Source organism: Daphnia magna, linkage group LG4, assembly GCF_020631705.1.
Source record: "Daphnia magna isolate NIES linkage group LG4, ASM2063170v1.1, whole genome shotgun sequence".
Classification (NCBI taxonomy): Eukaryota; Metazoa; Arthropoda; class Branchiopoda; order Diplostraca; family Daphniidae; genus Daphnia; species Daphnia magna.
In genome coordinates, this window is record NC_059185.1 from 8,510,031 (window position 1) to 8,525,679 (window position 15,649).

At 38.9% G+C, this 15,649-nt stretch overlaps 1 protein-coding gene across 10 annotated transcripts in view; it reads right to left on the minus strand.

Moving 5' to 3' along the window:
* Positions 1–28: 28 nt before the first annotated feature.
* LOC116935667 (potassium voltage-gated channel protein Shaker) overlaps positions 29–15,649 on the minus strand; it is a 41,019-nt gene continuing 25,398 nt past the window's right edge. For 5 of the 10 annotated variants that reach the window (XM_032942944.2, XM_045173089.1, XM_045173087.1 and 2 more), the window contains exons 2-7: positions 9,623–9,749; positions 8,731–8,996; positions 7,928–8,568; positions 5,075–5,204; positions 4,002–4,192; positions 29–3,212 (exon numbers count right to left, since the gene is read on the minus strand). In XM_032942944.2, coding sequence (XP_032798835.2) covers positions 3,040–3,212; positions 4,002–4,192; positions 5,075–5,204; positions 7,928–8,568; positions 8,731–8,996; positions 9,623–9,749 — 1,528 coding nt within the window. In that variant the 3' untranslated portion in view covers positions 29–3,039. Of the gene's footprint in view, positions 3,213–4,001; positions 4,193–5,067; positions 5,205–7,215; positions 7,346–7,927; positions 8,569–8,730; positions 8,997–9,622; positions 9,750–11,696; positions 13,814–15,649 lie in introns of those variants that run through there. The other 5 variants (XM_045173086.1, XM_032942945.2, XM_032942946.2 and 2 more) reach the window with 5 other exon arrangements.

The following is a 15,649-nucleotide window of genomic DNA, read 5'->3' on the forward strand; positions in this document are numbered from 1 at the left end:
TTACCATACTTTTGAACTCGATGGCAGCTAGTTCACATTCCAAAATTCATTTTCAGTATAATCATAAAAATGTACAGTTACATACTTGGACTCAACCTATTTATACTAAGAGTAATTCAAGGATTTATGGTATAACAATGGATGCACAACATGTAGACCTTGGAGATGAGCATTTGTTGAGTTAAAAACTGGGGTTGGGAACGGAGGAAATACAGCACAAAGTTCACCAAGTCGTCGATATGATACTTCACGCAAGAGAGGGCAACTGAAAATAAGGTCTACTGTAGTGGCATCTTCGACACGAAAATTTGGGAAAATTGGGGAAAAGAGTTTGGGATGCTTCCATGGGTTGTACACGATGATTGCAAAATCAGAATAGCAAATAACTCGAATAATTAGCGTTTCATTTCATCAAAAAACAAAAGGAAAAAATAAAAAAAAAGGAAAGAAAGAAAAGTGTCAAGCTACGGTCCCTCGTCCATTTCCAATTTGATACGGATTTTGCTACTACGTTTTACAGCTTCCTCTCAGACTCGCCACTAACATCATAGAAATGATATGTCAAGATTATTCTTGGACCAATCATTTTCTTTCGTCATTCATTCTGTTGAATTTAGTTTCGAAAAGGCTACTAATTAGCGTTGAAGTAATAAGAGAAATAACTTAAAAAATAATCAATGATGAAAGATGAAAGGTCTTTATAAATAGAATAGGCAAATGAAAAATCGGAGCAGGAAAGAATAGAGTTTGTTGGCAACAGATTCAAAAGGATTCAATTTCAGTGATAGATTCGTGAGTTCTCGTGCATTTGACCGCGATCACTGTAAGAATTTATTCAACCTTCTTAATTAAAAATTCTGATATCAAGATCCCAAACAGAAAATGGCTTGGCGCATGACAGATGGTACGAAGATAAGGGGGACACAGTAGGATGAAATGATCTTACTGTCAAAATACGATGATTGATATGGATAGAAGGATAGCTAGCGCCCAAGCATAATTGTCGTTATTTTCGAACGAGTCTGATTTGAAACACCAATATTGCTGCAGATGTAAAGAATAACGGACAGATACAGATTTATAGCAAAATATTGAGAGAGAATTATTGCTTGAAGAAGAGAGAGAAAGATACAGAGAAAGTGTGAAAGAGAAATAGAGGCGAGGATAGAGATTTGGAAAAACGAGAGGGAGCTTTAGTTAACTAGATAGAAGAAGAAAGAACGGTTATAGAGATGTACTGTGTGTATACCTAGAGACGATCAGTGCAAAAGTGAGTAAGAATTTTCTTTAGAAAAAGAGATGTAGCTAGTTGAGTATTTCTAACTAACATCAGCACTAGGGGGAAAAAGGACAGATCGTATTGTAAAAATATTTCGTACAATTGTTGCTGGGTTGAGATAAACAGGCTTAATCTGTATAAACACGTCTCGCAAATGTGGGACGATCAGACAAAACGTGTAACTTTCCTTAGTTTTTATGTACATTGATTGCTTTATTCACAATTCAAAATTTCGAAGCTTGTCAATAATTACGAAAGATTAAGCATGCAATCGTAGTCTAGCAACCTTAACGGCGGTAACAATAACTTTACAAGGGCTCTCCTCAAAATAACAGTCTATCACTATAAGAAAGTCTTGTTTGGTGGTCTTCTTGTCATTCGATTTCTTTTTTTTTTCCTAAGTTTTTTTTTTTTTTTTTTTTTGGTTTTCCTTATTTGAGTCTAGGACCAAGAATCAAGATATAAGGCACTGGAAATACAGTATACCTCAAAATTTGTTGAAACATTTACATTTTGCGAGTGATTACGAAATGCCAAGATGTGGCGTGACCGCAATTTCACTTCTTTTTTGGGTATACCCTGTTCCATAATCAGTTTTGTTTTACGTGTGACAGACATCCATGCATGCTGCAAAGCCATTCTGAGGTCGGTTCAGGAGATCTCCCGCGCATTAAGAGCATAAACACAGTCAAATCTTTCACTATTCACCACCACATCGTACCAGGTGAAATATTTCGAGATTTCAACTGGAAATCCCCGGTAATTTTCGTTATCAAGTGATGGACGGTATTCGTACTGATTTTACAGCACTGCAAAATAACCGACAGGCTTAGAAGATGCTGGGGAGTTTATGTTTGGGAAAAAGGGTATGTTCAATTACTTCGTCCGATACTTAAGCCATACGTAACTTGAAAACTCTGACATATCAGTTTTGCCGCCGCCATGTTGTTTTTGTTTTTTTGTTTTTTTTATTTTTTATTTTTTATATTTTAACTGTAGATGCGCGCCAGACATGTGAGAGACAAAAAAGAAAACGCAAAAGAAAATAAATAAGTTTAGGAGTTTTATACTTTAGTTTTCTTCCGAGCATAACTTTCTGCAAAATGAATGAGTTCTATGTGAAGATTAATTGTGTAACTATTAACTACAGAGTGACGGGCGTTTCCTAACGAGGATAGACAAAACTAAATTTTTTTTTTTTTTTTTTCAGAAGAAAGAATTTTAGTAAAACTGCAGGGATGCTAGAATAGCGTGGGTCTTTGGGGAAAAAAAACAAAAGAAAAGTGTAGAAATATTGCTTTTAGCGATTTTCTTTGTTAAGCGCCTCTGACAGAGCCATCGCTTCCATGACGTCCATGAACTACTGGTATTGAATAACCAAATTTCATTTAAAGGATGGCAATGTCTAAATCCTTTACATGGAGGGGTGGAGGGACCGATAGTCTCGTTTTCAAGGAGCGTACTATGATTAGCACTGTGGCTTGGCGCAAGTATTGAAGGCGTGTAGTTAACAATTGATGGGACTTGTTTATGCATTTCTGTCTAAATTTCGTTTTTTATAGATTGTGGTATTTTAAATTGCAGGATTTTCGTGAATATTTCTGGTTGTAATGTTTCACGCTTGTATAGGATCGGAAGACTACAGATGCACAACTACGGATCTGGTTTCGCCATACGATGGCGATGGAGTTAACTAACTCGTCGTGAGAGAGGAGTTACACGAGACAACGAGGCTGGTATGTCACCAGATTTTGCAATAATCAAACATCCGTTTCAACAGTAAAAACATTGGTGTTGCTGATGTTATTATTATAGCGGGTGCTGCAGTTTTGTTTCTTGGTCAGTGGCGTCTCAAGCAGCAGGCCTTCCTCCAAGTCAATGATGTCTGAACCCCCGGAATCAGATAAAGAATCTCGTTTGTTGCGCGCATGACCTGTCATCACAGAAATACAAACGAAATTAAAATCGTATTAGTTTTTTTCTTTTTCTTCCAGAATCCATCAATAGAGTTTCCGTTTGTCTTTAATCAGTTTCGACACTTGGCTTAATGCGTTCCATCAAGCGTTAGAAAAGTGAAAAACAAAATGGTGTAGGCGAATATAAAAAAAAAAAAACTACGGCGATAAAATTGGTTTTAAAACTTAATAAGAAGTTTAATAAGGACAACGGTTGTTATTATCTTGCGACCCATGCGCAGGTTTCAGCGAATCGCCCGTCAGGATTGCCGCATTACAGGAGATCGAAGCACGTTGCGCACAGTAAATATAGCGTAGTCATTTCGGCCATAAAGTTTATGTATGGAAGAAGGGGGACGATACCCACTGTCGGGAAAAACTTGCACGAACTTGCATTTTCCCTATTTTAGTTCTTTTTGAAGTAATGCAAATTTCAGCTAGACGTTCTGCATAATCAAAAAAAGTCACCAACTTCTTTCTAAAAGCGATGATAGAAATTAAATTAGGAACAAAAAGCTTTTTTTTTTTTTTTCCTGTCCGAAAATGAAAGAATTAGACAATTTAAGATTGGTTCCTAGAGGATTTCTCGTATATAGCTTTTTTTTTTTTTTTTTTTTTGAAACATGCAAAAAAAAAAAGTTATGGTTTACTCAGCTTTGAAATGACGTGCTAGAGAAGACTTTTCATATAGAGCTTGACTATTGCGACTGCAGTGACCTTATTTTTCTAACTTAAAATTGAAAACAGTAACAAAGAGGTTAGTATACCTAACGTGCCAGGAAGATAAGGACAACTGGTGACGTGATTGAAGTTTTGCGACTGCATTTCCTCTTGATCTGTCTCCCGGTGGTAAAAATAGTTGAAATTGGAGACAATGACGGGCACGGGAAGGGCTATGGTAAGTACACCAGCAATCGCGCAAAGTGACCCCACGATTTTCCCCCACACCCCCACTGGCCTGTAAAGTTGAAAAAAAAAAAAAAATCGAACAAAAATTGGTGCCGGTTAATAGATACAAAATGATCTTATCGTACAAAAATAGCATATCAGACCAAAAATATAAAGCGAGGCATAATTCGAAGGGGGGGCATCTCAAAATTTACGAGCACCAGAACATTAAAATTTGAGTTTTCGCCACGAATGGTACAGAACACGACTCAGTGTTCTGGCGTAAATTTCACAGCTGAATTTGAGTTACCCTTCCGACGAATGAAATACTTCATTTTGTCGACTTCCTCGTTCCCTACAACGATTGCCAGTAAAAATGCAAGAATGCTACAACAGCGAAGAAGAAATAAGGAAAAAGCCAGAAACGAAAAATCACAAGGCAGCAACGAAACAATTACGACAGTCCGTCACCAAGGAAATCTGAATTCGAAACTATTCGCAAACGACCATAAACCTGGAATGCGAGGCTTTAGCGCACAGGTTCATTTTTACAGTCTCGAACTATAAATTGTAACAAAACGATTACCTTGGTTGCGGCAGCTAACTAGCAAAACTGATTATGACATTATTAAGTGCATGGTATTGTTGTTTCAATCCAGGGAATTTAACTGAATGCGTAGCAAAAGTAATTTTAAAGGATACACTTGTATGTAAATAAAATAAAAAATGGCGGAGTGGATCGGAACAACTTGGCAATGTTAGTATTTAATAGACCAAACGATACGGGTTCGTGTTAACCGACAGACAGTTTTTAGTAGTAACGGATCAAAGACACAACTGCAAAAGAGAAGAAATACAGAAAGCCGGTCAAAGAAAAGATTTTAAAAAAGATGTATAGGAAAAAGGGATGAAAAAGGAGAAAGAAATTGAAGGGCAGGCAAGTACATCGTACGTCATGTCACCATAGCCGACGGTGGTCATCGTGACTACGGCCCACCAGAAAGCATCCGGGATGGATTTGAAGTGGGATACCTCCGAGCCAGCCTCGGCAAAATAGACGGCACTTGAAAATAATATTACGCCTGCAAAGTGAGGCGGAGTTTCGGGTCAAAGTAATCCTTAATAGGTTTGTCTGAATTTGTATCTCTATTGCCATACAGTATAATATTATTTAGATGCAAAGTAACTTAACCACTCCTCACAACAAATGTGGGTGGCAAACAGCTATCATAAGTGAATCAATCGTTTCTACCTACCAAACAATCCGATTCTAATTAAAAACAATTTTTCAAACGATACACTATCAACAGCAAACATCAAAGCTTCAGATAGATCTTAAAAACTATCGATAATATATATATATGTTTTTTTAAAGTCACGATTGGTTTTCTTCTTACGGCTTACTGATAATGTGCTAACGATGAGGAACCCAGCTATAAGAGTTACTCACGAGCTAAAACGGCTTAAAAACGAAAGGCAGCAAATAAAACGCGATGCACTGAAAAAAAAAACGAAACAAGTTCAAATAGCTAACTGGTAAAAAAACAAAAAAACCAAAAACATGTTTGTTGATTCTAGTCACGCCATCTAACTTCTTTTTAGCGCAATTTAGTTTTGCAGACATTTCCTAATGTGCTGGCCGGTTTTATTTGTTGTTATGTTTGATTTGCCTGTCACCACTAAAAAAGGAAATTAAAAAAAAAACCAACACTACGCAATTTTACTCGAATTCGTTTTCTTTCGTGTCATTAATTTGACAGTTTAACGATTCTATCGTCATTTTAGTTATGCTGGAGAAAGCTAACAATTGTGAGAAAGCGCTCTAAGATTCAATAGCCTCTGTCCTGATACATTTCAGCACGGTTGGATTTAAAAAAAATCCGTTTAGCTCTTTCAAAACTTTATTCTAAAAACGTCTTATAGTTTAATTGGCTTTAAAAAGTTACGGTTACAGTTACGACTAAAAGAAATATGCTGACACTCTTCTTAGCCCATAGAAAACGAAAACAACTTTACTGACTTTACTCAGACTATCGATCTTTGTAGTTAGCAATTCCCTGAAATCACTAATGCTAACGAACCAAATATTTAAAAAATATATATATTTACTCAAAGGACCGCAAATACAACTGCAGCGCGTACGCTACAGAATACAGTTTTCGCGGAGAAAACTTAAGATGCTGTTCGAATGATCTATCTTAAACACACGAGGAACATGGATGTATACAATAGGCAGGCCCAGCAAACGAAAGGCGAAACGTAAACTAACTATCCATAACAACTACAAAGAGCTTTTCTTTTTCTTTCTTCAAAGATTGTGATTTCAATAAGTTGGCAACTAGCTAGATACAAAATTTACACACATAATAAACCCAAATAAAAAAGGGATAATACTGGGCATAAGATTCTGCATTTCCCTTGCATTAGGTATGATGCTAAAACTATGACCTAAGAATCATCGAAATAAATAATCCCAAGGTTGCTTAATTGATCCGTAACAACCACATTTGCCAACTCGTCGGTCAATATATGTACTCTAAGCATCCGACAACATGAACGAACTTAGAAATTCAACGCTAAACAGGATCTTGCCTTAGATCTATTGGCTATAGATTAATATGGTGAAGGAAAAGGATATGAAGAGTCAGAAGACGAGTGAAGAAAAGAAGACGAAGATGACGAGAGGCCTCGGAATGTATGGACACGAACAAAGCGAGAAACAATGAAAAAAGGTTGACACAGGCGCACGAGCTGCTGCGGTGTGCTCAACTATCCAAAAACATCTAAACAACGAACACTTTTGACGATCGATAAACTGAACCAAATAGCAAGTAAAAGAGGTAGTAAAACTAGACACACCGGGTTGACGAAATAAGAAAATAAAGAAAATAAATAATAAAAAAAAAATGTAAAAAAAACGATTCAATAAAAAAGAAAAGAAAAAGGGATCACAAAAACTGAAAAAAGGAAACGGAATAGAAAGAACTGAGCATTTTATTTTATTTTTTTTTTCTTGGCTCGTTAAAAGAGAGTATGAAAGAACTCGTATTTCTCAAGTCGATGAGGGTGTGAATATTACACTGCTGGAAATACCTCATATCCCCGTAACCGACGGTGGTCATGGTAACAACAGCCCACCAAAATGCGTCCGGGATGGATTTGAAGTAGGAATATTCCGAGCCCGCCTCAGCAAAGTAGACGGCACTCGAAAATAATATAACACCTGGCAATATACACCGTCAGCAACAACGAAAACAACCAAAAATGAAATTGTAGGCTAGTGTGTGTGTGTATGTGTGCGTGTGTCTGTTGTATGTGTCCCGCAAGAGGGTCTCGTCTTCGGACCGTGAGCGCATCAAGGCCGTGAATTTATTTTTTAGTTTTTTTCGATACAAACAACAGGAAGGGATGACCACTGAGAGCTTCAAAATTGATCACGATTGCATACGACGCTGTTCGTATTTATTTTTTTTTTTATATATTTGTCTCTAGAAGTGCTGTAGAAACTCTTCGAAATGAAGCGATTCTCTTTATGTTGTCTGGAGATAATTCTTATGTTGACACCCAACGTCACGCATAAATCGTTAATTTATACATATAGTTTCTAGTTTTGAGCATTAATTAAATTATAAATTTTTTTAGATATTACTTACAGTAATTACATTTTGGTTATAAAAGAAATGAGACCGGCTACCGGTAGTTAAACAAAAATGTATAAAATAAGATAACATGTATCTGACACGGAACTTAAACGATGACAACACTAAAGTTAGATAAGACGAAAGAGTAGATTGAATTGGCTTACCGATAAACAAGAAAAAAATCAAAAGTCCTAGTTCTCTCATTGAGGCCTTGAGCGTGCGACCTAGAATCTGGAGTCCCTTGGAGTGGCGAGAGAGCTTGAAAATTCGAAACACTCGAACAAGTCGGATGACTCGAAGGATAGCCAACGACATGGCTTGATTGCTGCTCCTCTCCTGTGGCGGCCCTCTTTGGATTCCGTCATCAATGTCCTCTTCTTCTGCTAGGACAGTGGCCAACGTTATGAAGTAAGGAATGATGGCCATAATGTCGATGACGTTCATCATATCTTTAAAAAAGTTTCGTTGGTTTGGACAACATATGATGCGCACGATGATTTCGAACGTGAACCACACTATGCAAATTGTTTCGATGAGAAAAAAAGGGTCTGTGAAATCGGGCACTTCGTCCTCCTCGATTCGCGTCCGGTTGTTGGTGGCGTTGAAAAGTTTGTAATGTTTAAACTCTGGCAGAGTTTCAAGACAGAATATAACAATTGAAAGCAGGATGACCACTACGGAGATAATGGCTACGACACGGGCAGCTTGCGAACTTTCTGGATATTCGAATAGCAACCACACCTTTCTTTTCCACTCTTTTTCGGGAAGCGGTCTTTCTTCCTCTTTTATGAAACCCTCGTCCTCCCTACAATTCGAAAACAAAACAAACACAAATGGATCTCAGTGGCTTTCAAAATAGTAGCATTTCGCAAAAGGTCAGCTTCGGTGAGAATGAAATCGATCTTTGTCATGAATAATATCGGAGGGAAAGCGTTGACAGTGGACCAACCGAATGTATCGAATCTACCTGAATTTACTGATGGCCGAATCACCAAGCTCATAGAATTTGATTTCCTCGGAGAAAACATCGAGTGGTACGTTGACAGGCCTCCGCAATCTGCCACCACTCTGGTAATAATAAAGGATGGCATCGAAACAAGGCCGATTGCGATCGAAGAAATATTCGTTTCTCAATGGATCGAAATAGCGAATCCGTCGAGCTGGATCACCCAAAAGCGTTTCAGGAAACTGGTTCAGAGTGCGCAGTTGGGTTTCGAATCTTAGTCCGCTCACCTAGTCCAATTTTGATCAATTTAGACAAAGTAAATTACATATTTTTTTTTTCTAAAACTACGTATCCGTGTAGTAGTTTTAGGACCCAAGCCAAACTTGTTCTGCATTTCTCAATTTTTGTGTGGTGTAACTTGCTGTGCACATTAACAATGTAATTTCAGTAGAAATTAGGAGCGCAAAATTCCGTTCGACATTTAACTTCTATCGCGATTTAAACAATGAATTCTAATGTCAATTGAATTGTCAACTGCGTGAAAATGTTTGCAGTGCCGTGGCAGAAAGTAAAACGCGGGTGATTTATCATAAGGGTTTGCAATTCGATTTGTCACAAAATTTAGTTGACTTAAATTGAAACGAAACAGGACGCATGCTCTGATTTGTTAATAGTACATCGTCAACTTAGAATTTTTACAACTTAGACAACCGGACGTGATTTGGTTGTTATACTTTTGCAACTGGTTACAACCGAAAACACAAAAAAAAAGGCATAAAAGCAAATGTTCCCTAACGTAATTGGCGAAAAATGAAAATATGGCTTTAACTATTTTGAAGAAGACACGATCATCTACACTAACAAACTGTTTATTTATTTAACACAACATTTACGGTAACCGAAAGCGACTTACGTTAATGACGACCCGCTCACAGAAATCGTGGTCATGTGGAATGGGCTCAAAAGTTCCGATCCCTGGGAATTGGCCATTTGGATTGAGCCCGTCATCATCGTCGTGACTTGCCAATTTGGGCAGCGACCTACAAGCGAATTTAAAAAAAAAAAAAACGTGTGAGAAAATAAGAGATTGCACTAAAGAGTTACCACTAGACTTTTTATGTAGAGACTCATAGTATCATCATTCGTTTAGTTCTAAGGCGTTACTCTGAATGTTTTGCCTCAGTTAAGGCCAAAACCAAACCATAAAAAGGGAAGCATAAACGGTCCGAAATGTGTAAAACTCGACAGCAGAAGCAGTTGACACGTTCGGATGATTTTACGCGCGTTAAAGACGGCGACAGATTTGCATTTGCACGACAATGATACTACTACGTAGTACATCCGTTCAGTGAGCAAAAATTCACACAATTACTTTTAAATTTTGGATTTACAAACATTTGTGAAATTCACCAAAACCAAGTCACTGTCAAGGAAAGTCCGCTTTTTGATCGCACTATATGGTCCCATGTAAAAGGGATCTTTTCCCGATGAGAGGCTCTACACACCTCTGTTTTTGTCTAATAAAATTTTCATTTATCTGAAAGGACAGCAAAACTGACAACCATAGGTTCGGGATTGTTTGATTGTGAAGAATCAAACGGTTGCGCCAGGCATTTGTCGAGATCGATCAGCTCAAAACAAAACTTGTTATTCACGCCGCGCCCACGTTGTAAGTCAGGCAAATGAGAAAAACGGTCGCTTCCAACAGTCTTTACTCTCTTGATTCGATTTTCATTAACACTAACGATACATCACGAATGGTAGCCAAAGGAACTCTGACTTCAGTTCTTTAAGTAAAACGTATTTTTCATGCTACTTTGCGTTTGATAGTATATTTATAAGCTTACGAGTTGTACACTATACATCTTCTTTATTTTTGATACGCTAAGACGAAACAAGAAGGATTAGTCGACCAATTTTTTTTTTTCTTACTATACATTGCGTTTCTATATTGACGAGAAACTCGGTAAAACTGGCATGGAACAGAAACGTCCTTCCCTTATATAAAAATAGTAAGCTAAAGATGAAATATCCAAGTAACTCTGACTGTTGAGAAAAGCATTTGGTTTCCATTCAACTTTGCCAAGGTTGCATTTAATATTGTTCTTTTCCTTTTTTAGACTTTTTCTATTTATTGCAAACCACGCGATACGGGGGAATAACGAGTGCACCTTCCCTAACAAAATGTAATCCGCCTTTTGTTCTTATTTGTTCTTGTTTTTGCTTTTTTTCCGCTCTGTGGCCATGGTTACCCTTTTGAGCGATGAAAAATTGAAATTCAATGATGATTTTGATTGGAATAACGGCTTTTTCAAGTTAAGAAATCCACTTTCATATTTACTACTTGGTACTTTGAAGAAATCTTGATTATACAGACAAAGCTTGTTTTTGTTTCTACCGCTGCAACGACGAGCATGCAGCATTTGTTTGATTAGCCAATGTTGACATTATGAGTCTATGTATACGATTGCGATTGGAACCGACTTTGCGGGTTTTCTACTGCTTGTGTGTTTTCCATAAACGTTTGAAACACAACAATCGGTCTATTCCGATCCATGTGAAAGTGCAGCACGGCAGGGCACGAGTTCCAGTCGGGCTTTTGACTTTCCTATTTTTAGGTGCACCAGTCAACTCTCTGACGGATGGATAACATGAGGCAGAGAACACCGTGAAAGCATCGCACAGTTGATTCGAACGGCAGCAATAAATAAATGTGTTCTTCTTTCACGTATTAAGCGTCGCAATGCATTTTGCTGCGGTTCTGACAAATAGGAAATGTTTTTTTCAAAGTGTTTTGGAAAATATTCTGTCCATTTTTTTGCTAAAAGACACGCTGGAATGCTTGGAATCGACACAGCTGTAAAGGTTAAACAATGACACGTCTGTCCGCCTCATGAAACTTGATCACATAGTGCCGGTGTTCCGAAAACTGAGGATATTCTCGGGATATTCTAGCTAAGTGAACATAGACTGTAAACGTCCAATACCTGCGCCGCCGGTGAACTGGATAGCATCCATCCATGTTTAGTATATCAATTTGTTTTTTTAGTGATTAGATCAATGAAGTTCCTGTTCTATTGGCAACTGCTTCTAGTTATTGTTTCTTCGGTTCTTCCATTGGCTGATGTTAACGTGAAACGTGGCACCAGCGAGTGACAAACGTCAAGAAAAGGCAACGTCACCGATGCCACGCATCTTCTCGATACGGCGACGTTGGCATGTTCCTTCTTCTTACTACGTACATCCATCACAGGAGATGAGCCATTGGATCTGATGAGATAAGTTTCTACGAAGCTGCCACTGGGCCATTTCCATCGATCAAATTGAAACAACTACTTCCCCTAGACGGATTAGAAGTATACGCACATGTACACTACTTTTGGATCGTCGATATTTCGACACGCTAATTGCATATCGATTACCAAAGATAAAAAAAAAAAAAAAAGGAAAAAAATAAAAAGAAAAAGAAAAGTTCGTGTAATGAGGGTACGTAAACGTGATGGGTACGGATGTTGACGCAGTGATTGAAGCCACCAGTGCACCACCACCAACCACTTGCCACCTGGAGCGCTGTATCTGGATACGTTCACATGGTCTTATTTCCTTCACAGAACTGCTGATTGTGGAAGACCGTTGGTGTGTGTTTGCCGTGCGAGCTACGGTTAGTCGGTTTCAAAGTTCTGTGTTAGCAGCTACTCTCGCAACCGTTGCTCTTGTTCTGTGAGAGCGAATCGATGCGTAGCCTCTGCATAGACGCACAGCATCGACTTGTAGAGAGAGGATGGTGCACAGTCGGCGAGCTGAGAAATCTCGTCCGATTTCTCGCATGCACCAGATATATAGCGAAAAAAGAAAAGGGAGGCTGGCAAGGTTTTGCTACGAACGCGATAAGAGGGGCGGTCTGTTTTCACGTAAGGATGTCATAGACGGCATCCAAAGCGAGGTTCAATTGAGCAAGATGATACTGTGTGCGTGTCGCTAGCATTGATCCAGCTTACATTGCAGCTGCCACTAGCTACTTTTGGCTTGCACATCTTCTTCGTCTTCATCTTCTCATTATTATTCGACTTTTTCTTTGCATTTTTGTCCCCGTTTTTTTGATTTCCCGTTGCATATACGTATACACTGCTACAGCACCTTGTAGTACCCTGAACTCTCATGTCCCTCTTTTCTATTCTCCTCTTGTTTCCGAAACTTGCATAAGGACACGCTCACAAAAACGGATTGGTTCCTCGGTCGATTCGCCCTCTGCACTTGTGCACTCTGATGTCTGTGGGCTTGTGGATTCCTGTGTAACTCTCGCACGTGCTCTTTCAACCGCAGCTCGACATCTCTTGTTTCTATATCTCCCTGTCTCTCCTTTTCTTCGCCTCTCTTATCATTGATTTTGCTGCTTAGCCACGACAAACATGCGTACTGAAAAGAGTGTAACACACAAAAGGAAACACCAAGTTTGATGGGAAATGGCATGTAGACAGGCACCTTCAAAATAGCGGCAACTTTCTGAACGGTTGACTATTCTAGAGAGGGAAACAAATAGAAATCGCTATCGCCAGAGGCAAAACAATGTCTGTCTATAGTGCTGTCTAAATTTCACTTTTCAATCGACCTGGCTTCTTTTTACTCACATTTTCTTTGAATAAACGAGAACAGATTAAAAACAATAGGAGTGCGTCCTACTGAGTTTTTGAGGTAAGTGTCAGCTGTTTCAAGGCATAGAAATTTATAGCAGGTGAGCAGTGAGTATAAAGTAGTCAATATATGCATCGATAGTCAACGTTGCCTAAATTTGAGCTCATTTACAGTTGTCAGTGGCATCCCTCTTCAGAACGAAGTAAACGATCCAGCAACAGGAACGGGCCAAAACAAGCCCATGAATCGCAATGAGAATACGAATAGCTAAATTACAGCCAGCTATTCAGGCATAATCGTGAAGAAACTTAAAACTTAAAACAAAAATTATGAATCGAAATCGTTCATTTTAGTCTCCGTCTAATGACACCTTGTGGGACCACACACACACAAACGATTGGCACGACACCGTATCGGTGATAAATAACTTGAGATCACGATGCAAACAAGTCTGCTTAGACTGTCTGCATCATTTAAATTTTGAAACAATTACGCTGACAAACTCTCTCTTCCGTACGGAAATTTCATGTTATGAAAAGCCCATCAAAAAGAAGAACTAGGTTATTTAAAAACAAAACAAAACAAAACAAAACACGGAATATTCAAAAGAAAGAATTGATGGGAATGAATGCGACGTAAACTAGTGAGTAGAGTAGACGAGCGGTGGTGCATGAGTCGACTTTTCGTCATCCAGTTTCAGTCACTATATACTAGTACTTCTAGCGTGAGCATTGAGGCAAACGACTTTGAAGGAAAGGAGGTACAGCAAAGTGGTAGACTAACGGAGAGAAAAAAGAGAAGGGAGGGAGAGGGGGGGGAGAGGGTGGAGGACGAAATCTGCTGCAGTGCAGATGAACTGCAGCTGTTGGCGTCCAGTCGTTCAGCATCTTATTACTAGCAGTGTCTAGGACGAAAATCGCGAGAGGGCGGAGACCGGAAAGTTACCAAGTGTATGGATCCAGTAGAGGGTGCGGCCGGGTGGAGTCGGGTGGAGGGAGGACGAAAGTGTACGGGGTGCGGAACTGCAGAGAACGGAGCTATAACGTGTTTCGACACAAAAAAAAAAAGGGAAAAAATAATAAACCAAAAAGTATAGCTGGTTAAAAAAAAAAAAACTCTCTCTCAGAGTCCCGCTTGGAACTATGTCTCTAAGTTGAATACGCAACTATTTCTTTAGTTTGATATCAAATAGGATTATATAGAAAGGCCAAAAAGGAAAGGAGCAGTAACGACGACCGACTGCATCAAATACGCCTTGTTACTTCGTACTTTTTTCTTCTCAGTTTGATCGACCCTTGCTTCGCTAGTTTCCTTCGAGCTACGAAATAGACTTTCGGACAAGTATCCTTTATTCGATTTTATTTTTTTCAATAAAAAAAAAATAAACAAAACCAATAAAGGTTTTGGGGGCTATTCCCCGTGCAGTCGTCGTATTTACATTTACGAATGCCGGCATTATTCTTGATGAAGAAACAAACAAGGTATCTCAGATTTCTTAGCACCATCTATCCGTTCAGACGAGAAATGAACACCAGTTCAACACCGGTGGTCTGCGTGAGTCTGTCACGGTTTTCCTGGGCTTTTGGGAGGGGGAGGGGGGTGTGATAGCGGCTTCCTTAATATCGATCAGGATGGAACTGACGGCAACAGCGAGAAGAGCTTTAATTTTGCAGGCCAACGAAATCCAGGGTTCGCAACTCGATGGGCTCAACATCAACCGGGTGGCGACGTATTCGAGGCACAGTGTTAATAGAACCGGAGGGTGACAAGATCAACGTGTCGCTGTGAACGGTTTTCTTTATTTTACAGGTTAGAAAACGATAGCTTGATAGCTCGCTAATCAAGTCCTCGGATTACAGTAAAAGATCCGTGGGGCTAGACTAGTTCCAGCCCGCTGGGACGACGTTGCCAAGCGCTGTCAGCCTTGGTGGTCTTCCAACCGGAAGCGTATAAAAACGTAGTTAAAACAACCATGAAGCTTTTTCTCTCTCTCTTTTTTTTTTTTTTGAAAAAATTCTACCAGTTACTGAAATTCCTTTTTTTTTTTCGACTGGGATTTCCTTTTTTTTTTTTTTTTTTCGCTTAAAAAATTCATCACTCTTGTAGTCAATTTTGTCTTTTTTGTTGTTGTTCCGACTAGAATAACAACGGCGCAAGCGACGCGTATTTCTGTGCTTATCGCTATGGTTGCATGTAGATATCCATCTTGTCTGATTCCATCGGGTTTTCTCTTCGTCTCCCGGCGGGATTTCGATGTTGTTTTGTTTTGTTTTGTTTTTTTATTTCATATTTTGTTTTGTTTTGCCAA